Source organism: Bombina bombina, chromosome 5 (genome assembly GCF_027579735.1).
Source record: "Bombina bombina isolate aBomBom1 chromosome 5, aBomBom1.pri, whole genome shotgun sequence".
Classification (NCBI taxonomy): domain Eukaryota; kingdom Metazoa; phylum Chordata; class Amphibia; order Anura; family Bombinatoridae; genus Bombina; species Bombina bombina.
The window spans coordinates 293900564-293924524 of record NC_069503.1 but is presented as its reverse complement, the minus strand read 5'-3'; the positions used below and the strand labels follow the sequence as shown (position 1 = coordinate 293924524).

Here is a 23961-nt window from a genome sequence, read left to right as displayed (position 1 = left end):
CAGCCGTGAGTTCTCAGAAAAGACAACACTGTGTCCGTGTGAGATTTTGTCAGATGATATGTTGACGCCTGAATCAGAATGTCGTCCAGATACGGCGCCACCGCTATTCCTCGCGGTCTGAGAACCGCCAAAAGAGACCCTAGAACCTTTGTGAAGATTCTGGGTGCTGTGGCCAATCCGAAGGGAAGAGCCACAAATTGATAATGTTTGTCCAGAAAGGCAATACTTAGAAACTGAATCTCCTGCAGAATAAAGGAATTAGATGCACTAGAAGTACTAGGCGTCGCTTGTGTGGGTGTTAAAAGTTGTGACACTTGGGGAGAATTGGATGGCATATCCTGATTCTCTTCAGACTGAGAATCATCCTTAGGCACACTTACTTTATTTAAAATATGCTTTTTACATTGTAAAGCCCTTTCAGTACAAAAGTTACACAATGTAAGAGGGGGTTGCACAATAGCTTCTAAACACATAGAACAATGAGAAACCTCAATGTCAGACATGTTGAACAGACTAGTAATACCACAAAAGTCGTTTAAACACTTATTTATAGCATAACATAAACATTAGAAAAAACGTGTACTGTGCCTTTAAGAAAAAAAAAAGTGAACAATTTTTTCAAAATGCACAAAAAACGTTAAATTATTTAAAGGCAGAAATAAGGCTTTAGAAGTACTTATATCAACATCTAGTCAAAAGATAGATAAAAATACCCTCTACACCTCGCCACAGCTCTACTGTGGCGCCTACCTGCCCCCAGAGTACTTCAAATCAAGTTTCCAACCCTTCAGACCACCTAAACAGTCCAGGAGCCACCGAGTTACTGTTTGCTGCTGCTAAGCCTGAATAAATTGCGCCAAAATAGGCTCCGCCCCTTAAGGTCAAAAGTTGGAGTAGGCCCAAACAACACCGCATGGGAATGCAGTTTTGCACTAAAGTAGAAATACACACACAAAAATAAAAAACATAAAACATTGTTTTTAACATTGTCTCCCATGTCCCATAAAGCTCAAATATCAACTAATGATAAATATAATATAGGGACTCCAGTAACACCCCTCTTATTAAAATAGGTTTTACTGCTTACTCCATCCCCATACGGGGAAATAATGCCAGCCAGTTCTGATACACCAAGTCTCCTCAGAAAAAAAGGCTGCACATACCTTAATGCTGCTTGTAGCATGAAACCGGTCTCCACACTGAAGATGTCTCATGGTTACCTTCAGAAGTCTTGTGAAACCAGCGTGGATCTTAGTTACAAATGCTAAGATCATCAAACCTCAGGGCAGAAATCTTCTTCCATATCCCCCTGAGGAAAATAGTACGCACCGGTACCATTTAAAATAAAAAAAAACTCCTTGATTGAAGAAACTAAAACTAACACCTCACTTTACCATCTCTTCCTAGTATAACACAGGCAAAGAGAATGACTCGGGGTGGAGGGGAAGGGGAGGGGCTATATATACAGCTCTGCTGTGGTGCTCTTTGCCACTTCCTGTTAGCAGGAGGTTAATATCCCACAAGTAAGGATGAAATCCGTGGACTCGTCATGTCTTTGTAAAAGAAAGTAAAATAAATACAAAATCCTGAATAATAAAACTGAACAGTATAATTTATATATAAAAAAAGGTAATTTGCTCATTTTAATCAATACAGTTGGGTAGTTTTTCAATTCATGGGGTCTGGAACCAAGAGGTAGAGATGCCATTACCAGACAATGGCTGACAGTAAAAACAAAGATCATGCAGATTAATATCATGTATTTGCTTAGTTCTATTTCTATGGCATAGAAGTTGGGGGGATGTTACTATGTCAGGAGGGGCACGGTTATGGTTGAATAGTAAGCTGGAACATGGATGTGTCTGTCTGTGTGCTTTGGCAGTCTATGGGCAGGACTAAGGGAAATTGCAAATCAGGACACATGCCTGTCTCAGGACAGTGAGATAGAGCTCAGAATTTGAAATTGTCCCTCTCAAACAGGGACATATGGGAATTCTGCTATGGCACTGACCTTCATAAAACTTTGATAAACTCAATGCCTATTCACTGTAAAATGATTGCTGCAACAAATATATCTATGCTGCAACTATAAAGTTCACTTCTTTCTTAAATGGACATAAAACACTTCGTATTTGTCATGCAATAGACTTTTTGAGTTGTTTGATAAACCTCCAATAGGTTAGCATCGTTTGCTATAATTATTTTTCAGTAGTCAAACTCTCCCTACTACATGCCTATTTTTGAGGTGTCAATTAGGACTTACGAGAAGAGAAGGCTTACCAATGACATTTTGCTACTAAAATGAGCATTGTTTTGTAGTATGTGATTTAGCACAATTAAAAAGAGATGTGTCGGGGGGGCGAAGCCTACACTTGGAGCGGCCAGACGTGTCTCTGTGAAGCTCCTGATCATATATTATTAAACTTGCTTTTTCAGCTGCAAATAGTAAGAGCTATTCTACTGGGACTGTTATATTTCAAAGCTAATACTTTCCCTGCAGTTCAGGAGTTGATGAATGATACCCTGACCTATGTTCTTCAAGTAAGTTGCCTATGACTTCTACCAGGGAGGCCTTTACATCCTGTAATGGAAAGTAGCGCGACTGAAGCTGCCGCATACATTCCCCCTATAGACCGACAGGTCAAAAAGTACGTAGATACTATTGTTGTTTTATAATTCTGGAAAAAAAGCTGTGTAACGATTATTAAACTGCATAAGGGCAGAGACAACTTGGGATATTGCGATACAAAGAATTTGCTAATGTTAATTTCCAACATGGTGACAAATGTTGAACTGATCCTAGAAGAGTTAAGTCTAACTATGGCGGAGCATTTTAACAGCCTCATTAGAGATGTAGAGACATTGCTCACTCCGTTACCAGATACAATCTCTGGCGCAGAGATAATATCGGCCACACCTGAGAGATCTCAAGAACTGTGCACACTAATAGAAGAGGATTTTCCGGACTTGGGGATAAGGGAAAAGACTACCACATCGGCTAATAGCTATGCTCCGAAGTTCATGTTCCAGTTCTATGAGGGGGACTACATTGGAGATACGAAGCTGATATACCCTTCATTGACAAAGGCAGTACAGACAGATCACACATTCCGGCCATTTACCAGCACTAGGACCTCTACTGCATGGGAGCTACAACTTATTACTGAGAAGGGGAGACTTTCAAATAACGCCCGGCGTGTGAGAAACCCTGGGGGACTGGGGTACTATTTGGAGCTTTTACACCCCGCTTGTTACTACAAGAAGCAGCCCAATCCAGCCAATTCCAACCTGCTTCCGCGGTTAGGAGTGAGATAAGCCAGAGGCCCGTTACAGATGAAGCCGGTCCCTGCAGGTTGAAGCAATCTTGCGGAGCAGACATGGCATAGGATAAGAGAACGGTAAAATGGCTACACACCAAGAACTATATTTGCGAGACTCATATGCCCAAATCTAGTACGATGTTTCTATGAGACTGAGGCTTGTTTTACTCGAGACCTTCATATGAGGACTTTAGAAGTTCATTTATGCTGTTTTCATATAGTTACCCCTAGTTTATATTATGCTTATCGTTATAATAATATTCATGGACTGTAATATTACTTGCATTGTACCTCTCTTAGAGGAATGGCAGTACTGTTGTGCACACTGGGTCACTATTTCAGTACTTAATTACTGGACATATATTATTTATATATACCTAGGTTGTCTTTTATTTATTGTGATATTATCTAGCCATAGTACTGTCTATCAATAGCGAATATATATTTTTAAGCACTATAGACCAAGGATAGGTGCTACTAGCTCACTATAGCTTATTTTGTTTCTTTCACATTTCCACATATAATTCATATGTGAATACAGTGGAAGGTCTCTGATACTAAAAAATGATAGGGTTGTTGAGAGTACATTGTTTAAAAATGATATTATCCTATGTCTAGATTGATTTTCCCTTGATGAGCTGCTTCTACTTACCCTATTAGGAGAGATATAATGTTTAGCTATATGTAATGTGTAGTTATGTAACTATATACAACTTAATATGGAGCTAGGCTCACTTCTAGATACATTAACCCAAACTCAGTACCCTCCAGTTATATAGCTGAATATATCTATAACATATGAATGGGTCTACAGGTCAGTTAGACATTTATGTGTGGAAGGATAGCTTAAATAATGTCACCCCATGTACTTAAAATATCTGAAACAGAGGAAGCAGCTTTATAATCTATTTTAGAAGTGTATCCCCCTTCTGCTTGATTGCTATGCAAATTGTAAATTCCCTTTTTGTGTGTGAATATATTAATATCTGCTTAGTACCATGTATTGCAGCTTATATCATTGTTCAAAATATGTTAAGAGCCTAACGACTTTATTTGCAGGTATAGATCTGATTCCCATTCTGTTTAAAATGTTCAAAATGCAAAATATTTCACTTTCATTATCCTTTTGATGACAAGTATCTCTATGTATTCAGTGTTATGTGATATTATAGAGTATAGTATACCTAGTTAATGATTAAGGTACTGTGTTAGATTATAGGTTGAAGGTTTGATATATACCCTAACAATCTTACCTCACATAACACAACTATACTAATTCCAGATATTTGCTCTGTATGCCTATAGCATGGGGACGCAGTAGTCTGTTAGTTTTATTGGTTTATATGGGCTCCCTCAAGTCGAAGCGGTGTGAAATAGAATGAGTTAGGACAACATATTGCTGAGAACCACAAATAGGATTACATATCCTTGTCTTTCTGTGAATATAGTTTTTATTACTTTAGCTCCGCCCTCCGTCTCAGTTTTTGTTTATTTAATTAGCAAAGGAACACAGATTCCATAGAAATTTCCCTGTTACTTATCTTATATTGGTTCTAATATAGTGGTCTTTGATATTCCCATCCCTATTATAAATACAAATGAGGATGCTATAGGCTCTGACGGCTTACTGGTTAAGCTTAGGGGCGCAGACCCCATTTATACTCCCTAATTCTGATGAAAAGTTATAATAGCATTTAAAAGGCCCATTGGGGGTCTTTATATTCATGAAAACCTCCTCTTATGTGATATAATAGATGTGTTAGTGGTCCGAAAGAGACCCTACTTTTGGTTGGGAGGCAAAAAAACTGAGGATTACCATTAGATAATATTCCTATATGCTTTCTAGTTGTTTTAAGTAGATGATGCTTGAATAGTTGCTGATTTTGATGTATTTATCATATTCTGCTTTGTTTACATATTTCTACCTTTTTGCCCACATGTCACTTCTATGCTAAAGAATGTATTATATGTACATTTACACTGTTTGATTTCATTGTGGATTGACTGTATTTATATTCTAATCCTCAATAAAATATAAAAAAAAAAATGTCGGAAAGGTTTGTGAAGCGTTTACTTCCAGTTCTCAGAATTGGAAAACCCATACATTTATAGAGTTACATTAGAAGAAAAAAAGAAGGAATAAATAATCAAAGTATATTGCAAAGTTTTCTATGCATCATTAAACATTTTATATAACTATCTGAAAGTGTTTTATGTCCCTTTAAGTGGTATGGAAAATATCTATACACAATCTTTTTTGCAAGGTGACCAATACCTGTTACATGAACATTTATTTTATTATTCTTTACCTACTCACAATTTTTTCTAACAATAATAAAAAAAAAATAATATAAAGAAACAGAATTTATGCTTACCTGATAAATTACTTTCTCCAACAGTGTGTCCGGTCCACGGCGTCATCCTTACTTGTGGGATATTCTCTTCCCCAACAGGAAATGGCAAAGAGCCCAGCAAAGCTGGTCACATGATCCCTCCTAGGCTCCGCCTTCCCCAGTCATTCGACCGACGTAAAGGAGGAATATGCATAGGAGAAATCATATGATACCGTGGTGACTGTAGTTAGAGAAAATAATTCATCAGACCTGATTAAAAAACCAGGGCGGGCCGTGGACCGGACACACCGTTGGAGAAAGTAATTTATCAGGTAAGCATAAATTCTGTTTTCTCCAACATAGGTGTGTCCGGTCCACGGCGTCATCCTTACTTGTGGGAACCAATACCAAAGCTTTAGGACACGGATGATGGGAGGGAGCAAATCAGGTCACCTAGATGGAAGGCACCACGGCTTGCAAAACCTTTCTCCCAAAAATAGCCTCCGAAGAAGCAAAAGTATCAAATTTGTAAAATTTGGTAAAAGTGTGCAGTGAAGACCAAGTCGCTGCCTTACATATCTGATCAACAGAAGCCTCGTTCTTGAAGGCCCATGTGGAAGCCACAGCCCTAGTGGAGTGAGCTGTGATTCTTTCAGGAGGCTGCCGTCCGGCAGTCTCATAAGCCAATCGGATGATGCTTTTAAGCCAAAAAGAGAGAGAGGTAGAAGTTGCTTTTTGACCTCTCCTTTTACCAGAATAAACAACAAACAAGGAAGATGTTTGTCTGAAATCCTTTGTAGCCTCTAAATAGAATTTTAGAGCATGAACTACATCCAAATTGTGCAACAAACGTTCCTTCTTTGAAACTGGATTCGGACACAGAGAAGGCACAACTATCTCCTGGTTAATATTTTTGTTAGAAACAACTTTCGGAAGAAAACCAGGTTTAGTACGCAAAACCACCTTATCTGCATGGAACACCAGATAAGGAGGAGAACACTGCAGAGCAGATAACTCTGAAACTCTTCTAGCAGAAGAAATTGCAACCAAAAACAAAACTTTCCAAGATAATAACTTAATATCTACGGAATGTAAGGGTTCAAACGGAACCCCTTGAAGAACTGAAAGAACTAAATTGAGACTCCAAGGAGGAGTCAAAGGTTTGTAAACAGGCTTGATTCTAACCAGAGCCTGAACAAAAGCTTGAACATCTGGCACAGCCGCCAGCTTTTTGTGAAGTAAAACAGATAAAGCAGAAATCCGTCCCTTCAAAGAACTTGCAGATAATCCTTTCTCCAAACCCTCTTGTAGAAAGGATAGAATCTTAGGAATTTTTATCTTGTTCCATGGGAATCCTTTAGATTCGCACCAACAGATATATTTTTTCCATATTTTATGGTAAATTTTTCTAGTTACAGGCTTTCTAGCCTGAATAAGAGTATCAATGACAGAATCTGAGAACCCACGCTTTGATAAAATCAAGCGTTCAATCTCCAAGCAGTCAGTTGGAGTGAGGCCAGATTCGGATGTTCGAACGGACCTTGAACAAGAAGGTCCCGTCTCAAAGGTAGCTTCCATGGTGGAGCCGATGACATATTCACCAGGTCTGCATACCAAGTTCTGCGTGGCCACGCAGGAGCTATCAAGATCACTGAAGCCCTCTCCTGATTGATCCTGGCTACCAGCCTGGGAATGAGAGGAAACGGTGGGAATACATAAGCTAGGTTGAAGGTCCAGGGCGCTACTAGTGCATCTACTAGAGTCGCCTTGGGATCCCTGGATCTGGACCCGTAGCAAGGAACCTTGAAGTTCTGACGAGACGCCATCAGATCCATGTCTGGAATGCCCCATAATTGAGTTATTTGGGCAAAGATTTCCGGATGGAGTTCCCACTCCCCCGGATGAAATGTCTGACGACTCAGAAAATCCGCTTCCCAATTTTCCACTCCTGGGATGTGGATTGCAGACAAGTGGCAGGAGTGATCCTCCGCCCATTGAATTATTTTGGTCACTTCTTCCATCGCCAGGGAACTCCTTGTTCCCCCCTGATGGTTGATATATGCAACAGTCGTCATGTTGTCTGATTGAAACCTTATGAATTTGGCCTTTGCTAGTTGAGGCCAAGCCTTGAGAGCATTGAATATCGCTCTCAGTTCCAGAATGTTTATCGGGAGAAGAGATTCTTCCCGAGACCATAGACCCTGAGCTTTCAGGGGTTCCCAGACTGCGCCCCAGCCCACCAGACTGGCGTCGGTCATGACAATGACCCACTCTGGTCTGCGGAAGCTCATCCCTTGTGACAGGTTGTCCAGGGTCAGCCACCAACGGAGTGAATCTCTGGTCCTCTGATCTACTTGGATCGTCGGAGACAAGTCTGTATAATCCCCATTCCACTGTCTGAGCATGCACAGTTGTAATGGTCTTAGATGAATTCGCGCAAAAGGAACTATGTCCATTGCCGCAACCATCAAACCTATTACTTCCATGCACTGCGCTATGGAAGGAAGAAGAACAGAATGAAGTACTTGACAAGAGCTTAGAAGTTTTGATTTTCTGGCCTCTGTCAGAAAAATCTTCATTTCTAAGGAGTCTATTATTGTTCCCAAGAAGGGAACTCTTGTTGACGGGAATAGAGAACTTTTTTCTACGTTCACTTTCCACCCGTGAGATCTGAGAAAGGCTAGGACAATGTCCGTATGAGCCTTTGCTTGTGGCAGAGACGACGCTTGAATCAGTATGTCGTCCAAGTAAGGTACTACTGCAATGCCCCTTGGCCTTAGCACCGCTAGAAGGGACCCTAGTACCTTTGTGAAAATTCTTGGAGCAGTGGCTAATCCGAATGGAAGTGCCACAAACTGGTAATGCTTGTCCAGAAAGGCGAACCTTAGGAACCGATGATGTTCCTTGTGGATAGGAATATGTAGATACGCATCCTTTAAATCCACCGTGGACATGAATTGACCTTCCTGGATGGTAGGAAGAATTGTCCGAATGGTTTCCATTTTGAACGATGGAACCCTGAGAAATTTGTTTAGGATCTTGAGATCCAAAATTGGCCTGAATGTTCCCTCTTTTTTGGGAACTATGAACAGATTGGAGTAAAACCCCATCCCTTGTTCTCCTAATGGAACAGGATGAATCACTCCCATTTTTAACAGGTCTTCTACACAATGTAAGAATGCCTGTCTTTTTATTTGGTCTGAAGACAATTGAGACCTGTGGAACCTTCCCCTTGGGGGTAGTTCCTTGAATTCCAGGAGATAACCTTGAGAAACTATTTCTAGCGCCCAAGGATCCTGAACATCTCTTGCCCAAGCCTGAGCGAAGAGAGAGAGTCTGCCCCCCACCAGATCCGGTCCCGGATCGGGGGCCAACATCTCATGCTGTCTTAGTAGCGGTAGCAGGCTTCTTGGCCTGCTTACCTTTGTTCCAGCCTTGCATCGGTCTCCAGGCTGGCTTGGTTTGAGAAGAATTACCCTCTTGCTTAGAGGATGTAGAATTTGAGGCTGGTCCGTTTCTGCGAAAGGGACGAAAATTTGGTTTATTTTTAGCCTTAAAAGACCTATCCTGAGGAAGGGCGTAGCCCTTTCCCCCAGTGATGTCTGAAATAATCTCTTTCAAGTCAGGGCCAAACAGCGTTTTCCCCTTGAAAGGGATGTTAAGCAATTTGTTCTTGGAGGACACATCCGCTGACCAAGACTTTAGCCAAAGCGCTCTGCGCGCCACAATAGCAAAACCTGAATTTTTCGCCGCTAATCTAGCTAATTGCAAAGTGGCGTCTAAGGTAAAAGAGTTAGCCAATTTAAGTGCTTGAACTCTGTCCATAACCTCCTCATAAGAAGATTCTTTATTGAGCGACTTTTCTAGTTCTTCGAACCAGAAACACGCTGCTGTAGTGACAGGAACAATGAATGAAATTGATTGTAGAAGGTAACCTTGCTGAACAAACATCTTTTTAAGCAAACCCTCTAATTTTTTATCCATAGGATCTTTGAAAGCACAACTATCTTCTATAGGGATAGTAGTGCGTTTGTTTAGAGTAGAAACCGCCCCCTCGACCTTGGGGACTGTCTGCCATAAGTCCTTCCTGGGGTCGACCATAGGAAATAATTTCTTAAATATAGGGGGAGGGACAAAAGGTATGCCGGGCCTTTCCCATTCTTTATTTACAATGTCCGCCACCCGCTTGGGTATAGGAAAAGCTTCGGGGGGCACCGGGACCTCTAGGAACTTGTCCATCTTACATAATTTCTCTGGAATGACCAAATTGTCACAATCATCCAGAGTAGATAACACCTCCTTAAGCAGAGCGCGGAGATGTTCCAATTTAAATTTGAATGTAATAACGTCAGGTTCAGCTTGTTGAGAAATTTTTCCTGAATCTGAAATTTCTCCCTCAGACAAAACCTCCCTGGCCCCTTCAGACTGGTGTAAGGGCATGTCAGAACCATTATCATCAGCGTCCTCATGCTCTTCAGTATCTAAAACAGAGCAGTCGCGCTTTCGCTGATAAGTGGGCATTTTGGCTAAAATGTTTTTAATAGAATTATCCATTACAGCCGTTAATTGTTGCATAGTAAGGAGGATTGGCGCACTAGATGAACTAGGGACCTCCTGAGTGGGCAAGACTGGTGTAGACATAGAAGGAGATGATGCAGTACCATGCTTACTCCCCTCACTTAAGGAATCATTTTGGGCAACATTATTATCAGTGGCATCATTGTCCCTACTTTGTTTGTCACATTCATCACATATATTTAAATGGAGAGGAACCTTGGCTTCCGAACATACAGAACATCGTCTATCTGATGGTTCAGACATGTTAATAGGCATAAACTTGATAACAAAGCACAAAAAACTTTTAAAATAAAACCGTTACTGTCACTTTAAATTTTAAACTGAACACACTTTATTACTGAATATGTGAAAAAGTATGAAGGAATTGTTCAAAATTCACCAAAATTTCACCACAGTGTCTTAAAGCCTTAAAAGTATTGCACACCAAATTTGAAAGCTTTAACTCTTAAAACAACGGAACCGGAGCCGTTTTTACATTTAACCCCTATACAGCCCCTGGTATCTGCTTTGCTGAGACCCAACCAAGCCCAGAGGGGAATACGATACCAAATGACGCCTTCAATAAGCTTTTTCAGTGGATCTGAGCTCCTCACACATGCATCTGCATGCCTTGCTTCTCAAAAACAACTGCGCATTAGTGGCGCGAAAATGAGGCTCTGCCTATGACTAGAAAAGGCCCCCAGTGAAAAAGGTGTCCAATAGAGTGCCTGCCGTTTTTTTAACACAATTCCCAAGATTAAAATAACTCTTCAAAGTTATAAACCATTAAATATGCTTATAAAGTAATCGTTTTAGCCCAGAAAAATGTCTACCAGTCTTTAAAGCCCTTGTGAAGCCCTTTATTCTTATATTTAAAACTAAGAAAATGGCTTACCGGATCCCATAGGGAAAATTACAGCTTCCAGCATTACCAAGTCTTGTTAGAAATGTGTCATACCTCAAGCAGCAAAGTCTGCCCACTGTTTCCCCCAACTGAAGTTACTTCATCTCAACAGTCCTATGTGGAAACAGCCATCGATTTTAGTAACGGTTGCTAAAATCATCTTCCTCTTACAAACAGAAATCTTCATCTCTTTTCTGTTTCAGAGTAAATAGTACATACCAGCACTATTTTAAAATAACAAACTCTTGATTGAAGAATAAAACTACATTTAAACACCAAAAAACTCTAAGCCATCTCCGTGGAGATGTTGCCTGTGCAACGGCAAAGAGAATGACTGGGGAAGGCGGAGCCTAGGAGGGATCATGTGACCAGCTTTGCTGGGCTCTTTGCCATTTCCTGTTGGGGAAGAGAATATCCCACAAGTAAGGATGACGCCGTGGACCGGACACACCTATGTTGGAGAAATAGTTCCATCATATATGTTGTATTGGGACCCCTCACCAATGATATTCCAGTCCACATGGTTACTTGAACATGTCAAGTGGCCTATTTGAAATAGATTATCTTGGCTGTTCATGCAGCAGTTAAAATACAAAAACAAAAAAAATGATTTTCTATGTAGTTGGATAATGTGTATAGACAATTTTTTTCCTAGTAAAATAAAATGTTAAAAACATTGCTTCAAATCACACTTTAAAATTATGAAGCCTTTACAGAACTAAAGTAATATTAGGCTAGGTTAATTTATTACTTAAATTATCTGGTTAAATGATAAAAAATGTTAATTGAAAATTGTGTGAAATTGGACCAGCAAAAAACAGCCCGATTTGTTGCTTGGAAGTATATTAGTCCAAGCGCTTTGGACATTTGCCGGCTCTGCTAAAGTGGGCTAGAGGACCTTTGCAAACACAAGTATGCTGTAAGTGAATTTGAATTCTGGAGTAATCGTCATATACAGGTAGCCCTCAGTTTACGACGGGGTTAGGTTCCAGAAGGAATGGTTGTAAATCGAAACCGTTGTAAATTGAAACCCAGTAAACTGTTGTAAATTGAAACCCAGTTTATAATGTAAGTCAATGGGAAGTGAGGGAGCTAGGTTCCAGGCCCCTCTCAAAATTGTCATAAGTAACCTATAATACATTATTTTTAAAACTTTGAAATGAAGACTTTAAATGCTAAACAGCATTATAAACCTAATAAAATAATCACACAACACAGAATATATAATTAAACTAAGTTAAATGAACAAAAACATTTGCTAAACACCATTATAAACCTAATAAAATAAGCACACAACACAGACTTTACTTGCATTTTTCTGCAAACAGTTCTTTCTATGCATTCCAATCTGGACTGATTTATAGACAGGAAGATTTTGTTCCTTTGAAATCTGCTCGATAACTCAGGTCTGGTTAAACTGATTAATTTCAGCTTGTTTGGCTTTGCTGAAACACAAGCGGACAGCTCCAAATACTGGCTATTTTAATAAATGCACTGCTTCTCAATGCGTTTCAATAGTCACATGACTGGAAAAAAAGGTTAGTATTTTGAAACGGTGTAAATTGAACCATTGTAAAACGAGGGCCACCTGTACTATGAAAAATCTGTGCATTCAAACATATACATTACTGTACAATTAAAAAGTTGCTATGATTTACTCTAACTTTTGTAATGTATATTTTGCTTCAACAACAGTTAGTGGAAAGCCCCAAGAAAAGCTTGTTTCTTAAACATTTGTGTTTACCCTACCGCTCGGTAAGTAAAGAAACCTGATGTTACATTACACTGCAAACATCATTTGGGTGGCTTACATTATTCAAATGGTGACCCTAGTAAGGGACTCTAATACCACAGAAAAATAAGAAAAAAACACACAAGCTGATTTTAAAAAAAAATAAAAAATTGAATATTTTGATAAAAGCAGTAAAGTTAACCAAAAACAAAAAAAAAAGAAGAAAAAAAAAAAGATGATTTTTCAGACAGTACTTTTGTATAAACTATAGCAACAATAAAAATAACTACCAACTTCCAGAAAGGAGTTTTCCTTTTAAATAATATGAATATGTTTTAAATGGTAAGAAAAAAAAAAGGATTAATGTCGTCAGCATCCATTTTGATTCATTATATTCTACCGGCAAACTAAACTACTGTTTAACACTGTTTTGATACCTCACGGAGTATGGTTATTACAATTAACAGATAAATAGCATGTCACAGTATCTGCTTGAGTCTAGACAAACACAGCAGCTAATAAATACTAATAATATGTATATTCGCCAAGATCTCCTCAGTGCATATCATTTAAAATGTTCCCCACATATCATGTTAAAAAAAAAAGATTTAATGATTAATGAGTGGCTTGTGGGCATTTTCACAAAAGCCGTGAAAACACACACCATTTCAGTATTCTCTAAGTATTTAGCAGTTGTCAGACTATTAAAACATTTTAATGATTTCTTCAAGGTGCCCGAGGTCTTAGAAAGAATAGAGCTTGATTTGAAAAAGACAAATGATTCAAATTTAAATTTAGGGAGATAATGTGGCAGCGTCTGTCCAAACACAAAATGCATTTGCTCTAAAGCACTTCTGATGGAATTGTCTCAAAAACTGTTGAGACGCAAAGTCATTCCAATAAGGATAATTTGTAAGAGCTATAGTTTCCATTTTAGAAGGCTATAAAACAATGAAACTCCATTTCAAACACCCACGTTTCCAACATGTAGGTGGAAAGAAGAGAGGTCAAACTTCAAGATGAAACTAATGCATTTTTTTTTTATAACTTTGCCTCCTTTCGAAAATGTCAGCTGTTCATAAAAGATGGTTATTAGGGCAGCAAAGATTTTGCAGTATTTTTTTTTAGATATTAAGCTCATCTATTAATATTACTAGCAAAAACACTGAGTAATAAATATCTTTCAGTTTAGCACAGTTAATAAAATGGTATTACAGAACAAATTAATAGGCTTTTGCCTTAAATAAAAAGATTGATCACATTCTATGTTAAATAGAAAACTGTCAAGCAGAAAACTAATAAATCGCACAATGTTTTTGTTATCACATAATCCTTTACAACTCACTAAATAATAAAACGAACAACAAGGCACTAAATCATTTAACCCTTTCGTGCCAGGGTTAACTTGTCTACATCGGAACAACTGTTCCGATGTAAACAAATTGAAATCTCGCGATTGTGCACGTGATCACAAGATTTCAATGATGGGATTGCGTCATGGGTGCGTCCCTATGATGTTAGGCACGCCCTCCAGACCCAGATCCCATCAGGGAAGCGCCAGTAGCTTCAGGAAAGCCAAGCGGTTAGGACGTTGTATTTCGTCCTACGGCGCTAAAGCCCAGCAAAATTCAGATGAAATACAACGTCCTAACGGCATTAAAGGGTTAATTAGTTTACATGGTGCTTTTATTTCTGAGTTAAAAAAATGTCTACCAACAATTTAAAATTGTGTCTATTTCAGAATGTATTTGTTAAAGGAAAGGTTGAAAGATTCAATGGATGAATTAATAAAAATGGTTCTCCAACTTACTGGTTTGGTATTGAACAGTTTTAATCTTCATTTACCAATCCATTAGAATTACAAATACAACACACCAGGAAAATCAGATGTTCCTACATTTGAATTAGCTTCTCTTTTTCTCTTTCTCTCTATATATATGTATGTGTGTGTATATATGTGTGTATGTATATATATATATATATATATATATATATATATATATATATATACATATTCATATATTAATTTTAAGAAGTCTTATATAATGCAAACAAATCATTGAATTATAGATACTTACCATGCAAAGGTCCTTATATGGCAGTTTCTGAAACTTTGTGTCCGTGTTTCCAGCACACAGCTCCACATATCCAAGAACAACTTGAAAAACAGTGTTGTGGATAGCCTGAGTAAAGTGCATATGCAACTGGTCCATTGCAGTCTAAGAATAAAATAGGATTTCTTTTTAATGGCTTATTACATTCCTGACATAATTATGATTTTAGGATTTCCAGCATTAATAAAATCAGCTACCCTTTATTTATTTATAAGTATTTTATTTAATTTATTTATTTAAAAAGATACATGCCACATAAAACATGTTTATTATGAACAAAGTACACAAACAATTATACTATACGAGTTACACGAGTCATTTTAAAAGTGTTAATTATTTCTGTATGAGTTCTAACAGATGGTTATGGGAAAAAAGTACAAATATGTACTGCCCAGTGTTTCAATCTGTGACTCTCAACACAGGAACACGGTACTATATATTATGAGTTATGGGGATGCTTCATAAGTACTTCATTAGTTTCACATTTTGCATTGACATCATATATAGACACAGGTTAAATGTGGTTACAAGTAAACTGTATAAATGTTTTTCACCGTAAATTTGTTTGCCCTTAAATCAAGCACAACATGAGCCGTGTATTTCTGTGTAATTTAGGGCACTTAAGTCTGAGCTGTGATTATTATTCATATAATACAAATGAAACATACAAACCGACCTAAGAAGAAATTTAACCCATTAACTGTAGTACTGTAGCAAGGTGCTTTATCCTTTGCACTATTTAAAAAATTTTCAATTTTTAAATAGAGATTTGTTCTTAAATTCTGCACACACATAAATAATAACAATTACGTAATTAACACATTCTATTTATTAAGACAGTTAATAAGAGGTTTTTAAAAAGGCTTTCTCGAAACAAAATAAATCCATGTCTTAGGGCTTTATATGCCAAATTGATTATCTTGCACAGCCAGCCAGTCCATTTGATTTGTCTAGTCTGGTAAGGTTCTGTCAGGCCAGGCAGTACCCAAAACTACAAATCTCAAAAACCATATAAAAACAAATAATAAAAAAGTATATTTTTAATATGTGTGCTGTTGCCTACATAGGCCATGAACAAAGAGTGCTATTAGATGTATTGTTTTTTTGGTCAGTGTCTACGCTGAAGTTCTAAAAGCTTGATTAAATACCAAGCACCCTCTCTTGAGATTATAATTGCAACAATCAGGGAACTATTAAAAACAAAAAAAATAGTATCATGCACAATTGGTGTCTTACAACCAAATTAAAAACAGAATTTATGTTTACCTGATAAATTTCTTTCTCCTACAGTGTGTCCGGTCCACGGCTTCATCCTTACTTGTGGGGATATTCTCATTCCCTACAGGAAATGGCAAAGAGAGCACACAGCAAAGCTGTCCATATAGCCCCCCCTCTGGCTCCGCCCCCCAGTCATTCGACCAACGGTTAGGAGAAAAAGGAGAAACTATAAGGTGCCGTGGTGACTGTAGTGTACAGAAAAATAAAAATTTTAAACCTGACTAAAAGCCAGGGCGGACCGTGGACCGGACACACCGTAGGAGAAAGAAATTTATCAGGTAAACATAAATTCTGTTTTCTCCTACATTGGTGTGTCCGGTCCACGGCTTCATCCTTACTTGTGGGAACCAATACCAAAGCTTTAGGACACGGATGAAGGGAGGGAACAAGTCAGGTCACCTAAACGGAAGGCACCTCAGCTTGCAAAACCTTTCTCCCAAAAACAGCCTCTGAAGAAGCATAAGTATCGAATTTGTAAAATTTGGCAAAAGTATGCAGAGAAGACCAAGTTGCTGTCTTACAGATCTGTTCAACAGAAGCCTCATTCTTGAAGGCCCATGTGGAAGCCACAGCTCTAGTAGAGTGAGCTGTAATTCGTTCAGGAGGCTGCCGGCCGGCAGTCTCATAAGCCAATCGGATGATGCTTTTTAGCCAAAAGGAAAGAGAGGTGGCAGTAGCTTTCTGACCTCTCCTCTTACCAGAATAGACGACAAACAAAGAAGATGTCTGTCTGAAATCCTTAGTTGCTTCTAAATAGAATTTTAAAGCACAAACTACATCTAAGTTATGTAACAAACGTTCCTTCTTCGAAACTGGATTCGGACACAGAGAAGGAACAACTATTTCCTGGTTAATATTCCTATTGGAAACCACCTTTGGAAGAAAACCAGGCTTAGTACGTAAAACTACCTTATCTGTATGGAAAACCAGATAGGGTGAAGAACACTGCAAAGCAGACAATTCGGAAACTCTTCGAGCAGAAGAAAAAGCAACCAAAAACAGAACTTTCCAAGATAGTAATTTAATATCTATGGAATGCAAAGGTTCAAACGGAACCCCTTGAAGAACTGAAAGAACTAAATTTAGACTCCATGGAGGAGTCATAGGTCTGTAGACAGGCTTGATTCTAACTAATGCCTGTACATCTGGCACGGCTGCCAGACGTTTGTGCAACAAGACAGACAGAGCAGATATCTGTCCTTTTAGAGAACTAGCTGACAAACCTTTTTCCAAACCCTCTTGGAGAAAGGAAAGTATCCTAGGAATTCTAATTTTACTCCAAGAGTAACCCTTGGATTCGCACCAACAGATATATTTTTGCCATATATTATGGTAAATTTTCCTAGTCACAGGTTTTCTGGCCTGAACCAAAGTATCTATAACCGAATCCGAAAACCCACGCTTAGATAGAATCAAGCGTTCAATTTCCAAGCAGTCAGTTGCAGAGAAACTAGATTTGGATGTTCGAATGGACCTTGTACTAGAAGGTCCTGCCTCAAAGGTAGCTTCTATGGTGGAGCCGATGACATATTCACCAGGTCTGCATACCAAGTCCTGCGTGGCCATGCAGGAGCTATAAGAATCACCGAGGCCTTCTCCTGTTTGATCCTGGCTACAAGCCTGGGAAGGAGAGGAAACGGTGGAAACACAAAAGCTAGATTGAACGACCAAGGCGCCACCAATGCATCTACTAGTGTCGCCTTGGGATCCCTGGATCTGGACCCATAGCGAGGAACCTTGGAGTTCTGACGAGACGCCATCAGATCCATATCTGGAATGCCCCATAGTTGAGTTAACTGGGCAAAAACCTCCGGGTGAAGTTCCCACTCCCCCGGATGGAAAGTCTGACGACTCAAATAATCCGCCTCCCAGTTGTCCACTCCTGGGATGTGAATTGCAGATAGATGGCAGGAGTGATCCTCCGCCCATTTGATGATCTTGGATACCTCTCTCATCACCAGGGAACTCTTTGTTCCTCCCTGATGATTGATGTACGCTACAGTCGTCATGTTGTCCGACTGAAATCTTATGAACCTGGCCTTCGCTAGTTGAGGCCAAGCCAGGAGCGCATTGAATATTGCTCTCAGTTCCAAAATGTTTATCGGGAGAAGAGACTCCTCCCGAGACCATAGACCCTGAGCTTTCAGGGAGTCCCAGACCGCGCCCCAGCCTAAGAGACTTGCGTCGGTCGTGACAATGATCCACTCTGGTCTGCGGAAACTCATTCCCTGAGACAGGTGATCCTGCGCCAACCACCAAAGGAGTGAGTTTCTGGTTATCTGGTCCACTTGAATCTGGGGAGACAAGTCTACATAATCCCCATTCCACTGTTTGAGCATGCACAGTTGCAATGGTCTTAAATTAATTTGAGCAAAAGGAACCACGTCCATTGCCGCAACCATTAATCCTATTACCTCCATGCACTGACCTATGGAGGGCTGAGAAATAGATTGAAGAACTCGACAAGCGTTTAAAAGCTTTAACTTCCTGACCTCTGTCAGAAAAATCTTCATTTCCACAGAGTCTATTATTGTTCCCAGAAAGGGAACCCTTGTGGACGGGGACAGGGAACTCTTTTCTATGTTCACCTTCCACCCGTGAGATCTGAGAAAAGCTAAAACAATGTCTGTATGAGCCCTTGCTTTGGGAAGGGACGACGCTTGAATTAGAATGTCGTCTAGGTAAGGTGCTACTGCAATGCCCCTCGGCCTTAGGACCGCTAGAAGGGACCCTAGCACCTTTGTGAAAATTCTGGGAGCAGTGGCTAAACCGAACGGAAGAGCCATGAACTGGTAATGTTTGTCCAGAAAGGCGAACCTCAGGAACGGATGATCTTTGTGGATAGGAATATGCAGGTACGCATCTTTTAGGTCCACGGTAGTCATATATTGACCCTCCTGGATCGTTGGTAAAATTGTCCGAATGGTTTCCATTTTGAATGATGGAACTCTGAGGAATTTGTTTAGAATTTTTAAGTCCAGAATTGGCCTGAAAGTTCCTTATTTTTTGGGAACAACAAACAGGTTTGAGTAAAAACCCAGACCTTGTTCCGCTGTTGGAACTGGGTGTATCACTCCCATCTTTAATAGGTCATCTACGCAACGTAAGAATGCCTGTCTCTTTATCTGGTCTAAAGATAAGCGAGACATGTGGAACCTTCCCCTTGGAGGAAGTTCCTTGAACTCTAGAAGATAGCCCTGAGAGACAATTTCTAGTGCCCAGGGGTCCGGAACATCTCTTGCCCAAGCATGAGCAAAGAGAGAAAGTCTGCCCCTACTAGATCCGGTCCCGGATCGGGGGCTACCCCTTCATGCTGTCTTGGTAGCAGCAGCAGCATGCTTCTTGGCCTGTTTTCCCTTGTTCCAGCCTTGCAATGGTTTCCATGCTGGTTTAGGCTGGGAAGTGTTACCCTCTTGTCTAGAGGCTGCAGAGTTAGAAGCCGGTCCGTTCCTGAAATTGCGAAAGGAACGAAAATTAGACTTATTCTTAGCCTTGAAAGGCCTATCCTGTGGGAGGGCATGGCCCTTTCCCCCAGTGATGTCTGAAATAATCTCCTTCAATTCTGGCCCGAAAAGGGTCTTACCTTTGAGAGGAATATTAAGCAATTTTGTTTTGGAGGACACATCTGCCGACCAAGATTTTAGCCAAAGTGCCCTGCGCACCACTATTGCAAAACCTGAATTTTTCGCCGCTAATTTAGCCAATTGAAAAGCGGCATCCAAAATAAAGGAATTAGCCAACTTTAGTGTGTGAATTCTGTCCATGACCTCATCATATGGAGTCTCCTTTTGGAGCGAGTTTTCTAGTTCATCGAACCAAAAAGACGCTGCCGTGGTGACAGGAATAATGCACGAAATTGGTTGAAGAAGGAAACCTTGCTGAACAAAAATCTTTTAAAGCAATCCTTCCAATTTTTTATCCATAGGATCTTTGAAAGCGCAACTGCCCTCTATAGGAATAGTTGTGCGCTTAGCTAACGTTGAAACTGCCCCCTCTACCTTAGGGACCGTTTGACATGCATCCCTTCTGGGGTTGACAATGGGGAACATTTTCTTAAATATAGGAGGGGGAACAAAAGGTACACCTGGCTTCTTCCACTCCTTAGTCACTATGTCCGCCACCCTCTTGGGTATCGGAAAGGCATCAGCATGCACTGGAACCTCTAAGAATTTGTCCATTTTGCACAACTTCTCTGGAATCACCAAAGTATCACAATCATCAAGGGTAGCTAGAACCTCCTTAAGCAGAGCGCGGAGATGTTCTAGCTTGAATTTAAATGCCACAATATCAGGTTCTGCCTGCTGGGAAATTTTTCCTGAGTCAGAAATTTCTCCCTCAGACAGACCCTCCCTCACTGCCAACTCAGATTGATGTGAGGGCATTACAGATAAATTATCATCAGCGCCTACTTGCTCATCCTCTGTATTTAAAACTGAGCAATCACGCTTTCTAGGAAATGCTGGCAATTTGGATAAAAGAGCTGCTAGAGAATTATCCATTACTGCTGTTAATTGCTGCATAGTAACAAGCATTGGCGCGCTAGATGTACTAGGTATCGCCTGCGCTGGCAAAGCTGGTGTTGACACAGAAGGAGAGGATGAACTATCCCCACTATCTTAATTTAAAGAATCATCTTGGGCAACATTATTAAATGTGACAGTACTGTCCTTACTCTGTTTGGACGCCATGGCACAATTTGCACATACATTTAATGGGGGAACCACCTTGGCCTCCATACACACAGAACATAGGCTATATGAAGGTACAGACATGTTAAACAGACTTAGGCAGGCTTTTAATGCAATAAAAACAATTTTAAACAAAACCGTTACTGTCTCTTTAAATAATAAAAAGGGCACACTTTATTTCTGAATAATCGAAAAACATCAAAGAAATATCCGATCTTTATGAAATTTATACCCCAGTGTCTTAATGCTTTAAAAGTATTGCATACCAATTTCAAGTCCCTTAACCCCTAAATGACCAAAACAGAGCTAATAATCACAATTGACCGGTTTAAACACACTACAGTCCCTGCCACAGACTTTGCTGCGGCTTTTACCTTCCTTAGGGGTTATTCGCAACCGTAATAAGCCTCTCTGAGTCCTTTTCTAAGCCACTGGACCTTCTCACGTGAAGCTGCATGCACTGCCTAGAGAAAGTAACTGCGCAACTGAGGCGCGAAAATGAGGCCTCCTCCCTCTGCATTCCAGAGTGAAGGGGCCTTTCTGACAAGATTAGGAGTCTAAACGACTGCCAGGCGCAAATAAACATCCCCAAAAGTGTTTCAAAGTTTGCAAAACACTCCAAATGTCATATAAACATGATAAAAGTCAATCGATTTAGCCCACAATAGTGTCAACCAGCATAGAGCCCAAGTTATAAGCCTTAATTCTGTAACTGAGTCTAAGAAAAACAGAATTTATGCTTCCCTGATAAATTACTTTCTCCAACGGTGTGTCCGGTCCACGGCGTCATCCTTACTTGTGGGATATTCTCTTCCCCAACAGGAAATGGCAAAGAGTCCCAGCAAAGCTGGTCACATGATCCATCCTAGGCTCCGCCCACCCCAGTCATTCGACCGACGGACAGGAGGAAATATATATAGGAGAAATCATATGATACCGTGGTGACTGTAGTTAGAGAAAATAATTCATCAGACCTGATTAAAAAAACCAGGGCGGGCCGTGGACCGGACACACCGTTGGAGAAAGTAATTTATCAGGTAAGCATAAATTCTGTTTTCTCCAACATTGGTGTGTCCGGTCCACGGCGTCATCCTTACTTGTGGGAACCAATATCAAAGCTTTAGGACACGGATGAAGGGAGGGAGCAAATCAGGTCACCTAAACGGAAGGCACCACAGCTTGCAAAACCTTTCTCCCAAAAATAGCCTCCGAAGAAGCAAAAGTATCAAATTTGTAAAATTTGGCAAAAGTGTGCAGTGAAGACCAAGTCGCTGCCTTACATATCTGGTCAACAGAAGCCTCGTTCTTGAAGGCCCATGTGGAAGCCACAGCCCTAGTGGAGTGAGCTGTGATTCTTTCAGGAGGCTGCCGTCCGGCAGTCTCATAAGCCAAACGGATAATGTTTTTAAGCCAAAAGGAAAGAGGTAGAAGTCGCTTTTTGACCTCTCCTTTTACCAGAATAAACAACAAACAAGGATGATGTTTGTCTGAAATCTTTAGTAGCCTCTAAATAGAATTTTAGAGCACGGACAACGTCCAAATTGTGTAACAAACGCTCCTTCTTTGAAACTGGATTCGGACACAAAGAAGGTACAACTATCTCCTGGTTAATATTTTTGTTAGAAACAACTTTAGGAAGAAAACCAGGCTTAGTACGCAAAACCACCTTATCTGCATGGAACACCAGATAAGGAGGGGAACACTGCAGAGCAGATAACTCTGAAACTCTTCTAGCAGAAGAGATTGCAACCAAAAACAAAACTTTCCAAGATAGTAACTTAATATCTACGGAATGCAAGGGTTCAAACGGAACCCCTTGAACAACTGAAAGAACTAGATTTAAACTCCAGGGAGGAGTCAAAGGTCTGTAAACAGGCTTGATCCTAACCAGAGCCTGAACAAATGCTTGAACATCTGGCATAGCTGCCAGTCGTTTGTGTAGTAAGACAGATAAAGCAGAAATCTGTCCCTTTAGAGAACTTGCAGATAATCCTTTCCCCAAACCTTCTTGTAGAAAGGATAGAATCTTAGGAATTTTTATCTTGTTCCATGGCAATCCTTTGGATTCACACCAACAGATATATTTTTTCCATATTTTATGGTAAATTTTTCTAGTTACAGGCTTTCTAGCCTGAATCAGAGTATCTATTACAGAATCTGAAAACCCACGCTTTGATAAAATCAAGCGTTCAATCTCCAAGCCGTCAGTTGGAGGGAAACCAGATTCGGATGTTCGAATGGACCCTGAACAAGAAGGTCCTGTCTCAAAGGTAGCTTCCATGGTGGAGCCGATGACATATTCACCAGGTCTGCATACCAAGTCCTGCGTGGCCACGCAGGAGCTATCAAGATCACCGAGGCCCTCTCCTGATTGATCCTGGCTACCAGCCTGGGAATGAGAGGAAACGGTGGGAATACATAAGCTAGGTTGAAGGTCCAAGGTGCTACTAGTGCATCTACTAGGGTCGCCTTGGGATCCCTGGATCTGGACCCATAGCAAGGAACCTTGAAGTTCTGACGAGACGCCATCAGATCCATGTCTGGAATGCCCCATAATTGAGTTATTTGGGCAAAGATTTCCGGATGGAGTTCCCACTCCCCCGGATGGAATGTCTGACGACTCAGAAAATCCGCTTTCCAATTTTCCACTCCTGGGATGTGGATCGCAGACAAGTGGCAGGAGTGATCCTCCGCCCAATGAATTATCTTGGTCACTTCTTTCATCGCCAGGGAACTCCTTGTTCCCCCCTGATGATTGATATATGCAACATTCGCCATTTTGTCTGATTGAAACCTTATGAATTTGGCCTTTGCTAGTTGAGGCCAAGCTTTGAGAGCATTGAATATCGCTCTCAGTTCCAGAATGTTTATCGGGAGAAGAGACTCTTCCCGAGACCACAAACCCTGAGCTTTCAGGGATTCCCAGACCGCGCCACAGCCCACTAGACTGGCGTCTGTCGTGACAATGACCCACTCTGGTCTGCGGAAGCTCATTCCCTGTGACAGATTGTCCAGGGTCAGCCACCAACGGAGTG

General features: G+C 40.3%; 1 protein-coding gene across 1 annotated transcript in view; it reads right to left on the bottom strand.

Moving 5' to 3' along the window:
- VPS50 (VPS50 subunit of EARP/GARPII complex) overlaps positions 1–23961 on the bottom strand; it is a 994344-nt gene that overhangs the window by 545769 nt on the left and 424614 nt on the right. The window contains exon 12 of the mRNA XM_053714049.1: positions 14925–15065. Within this exon, the coding sequence (XP_053570024.1) occupies positions 14925–15065 (141 nt within the window). The remainder of the gene's footprint in view (positions 1–14924; positions 15066–23961) is intronic.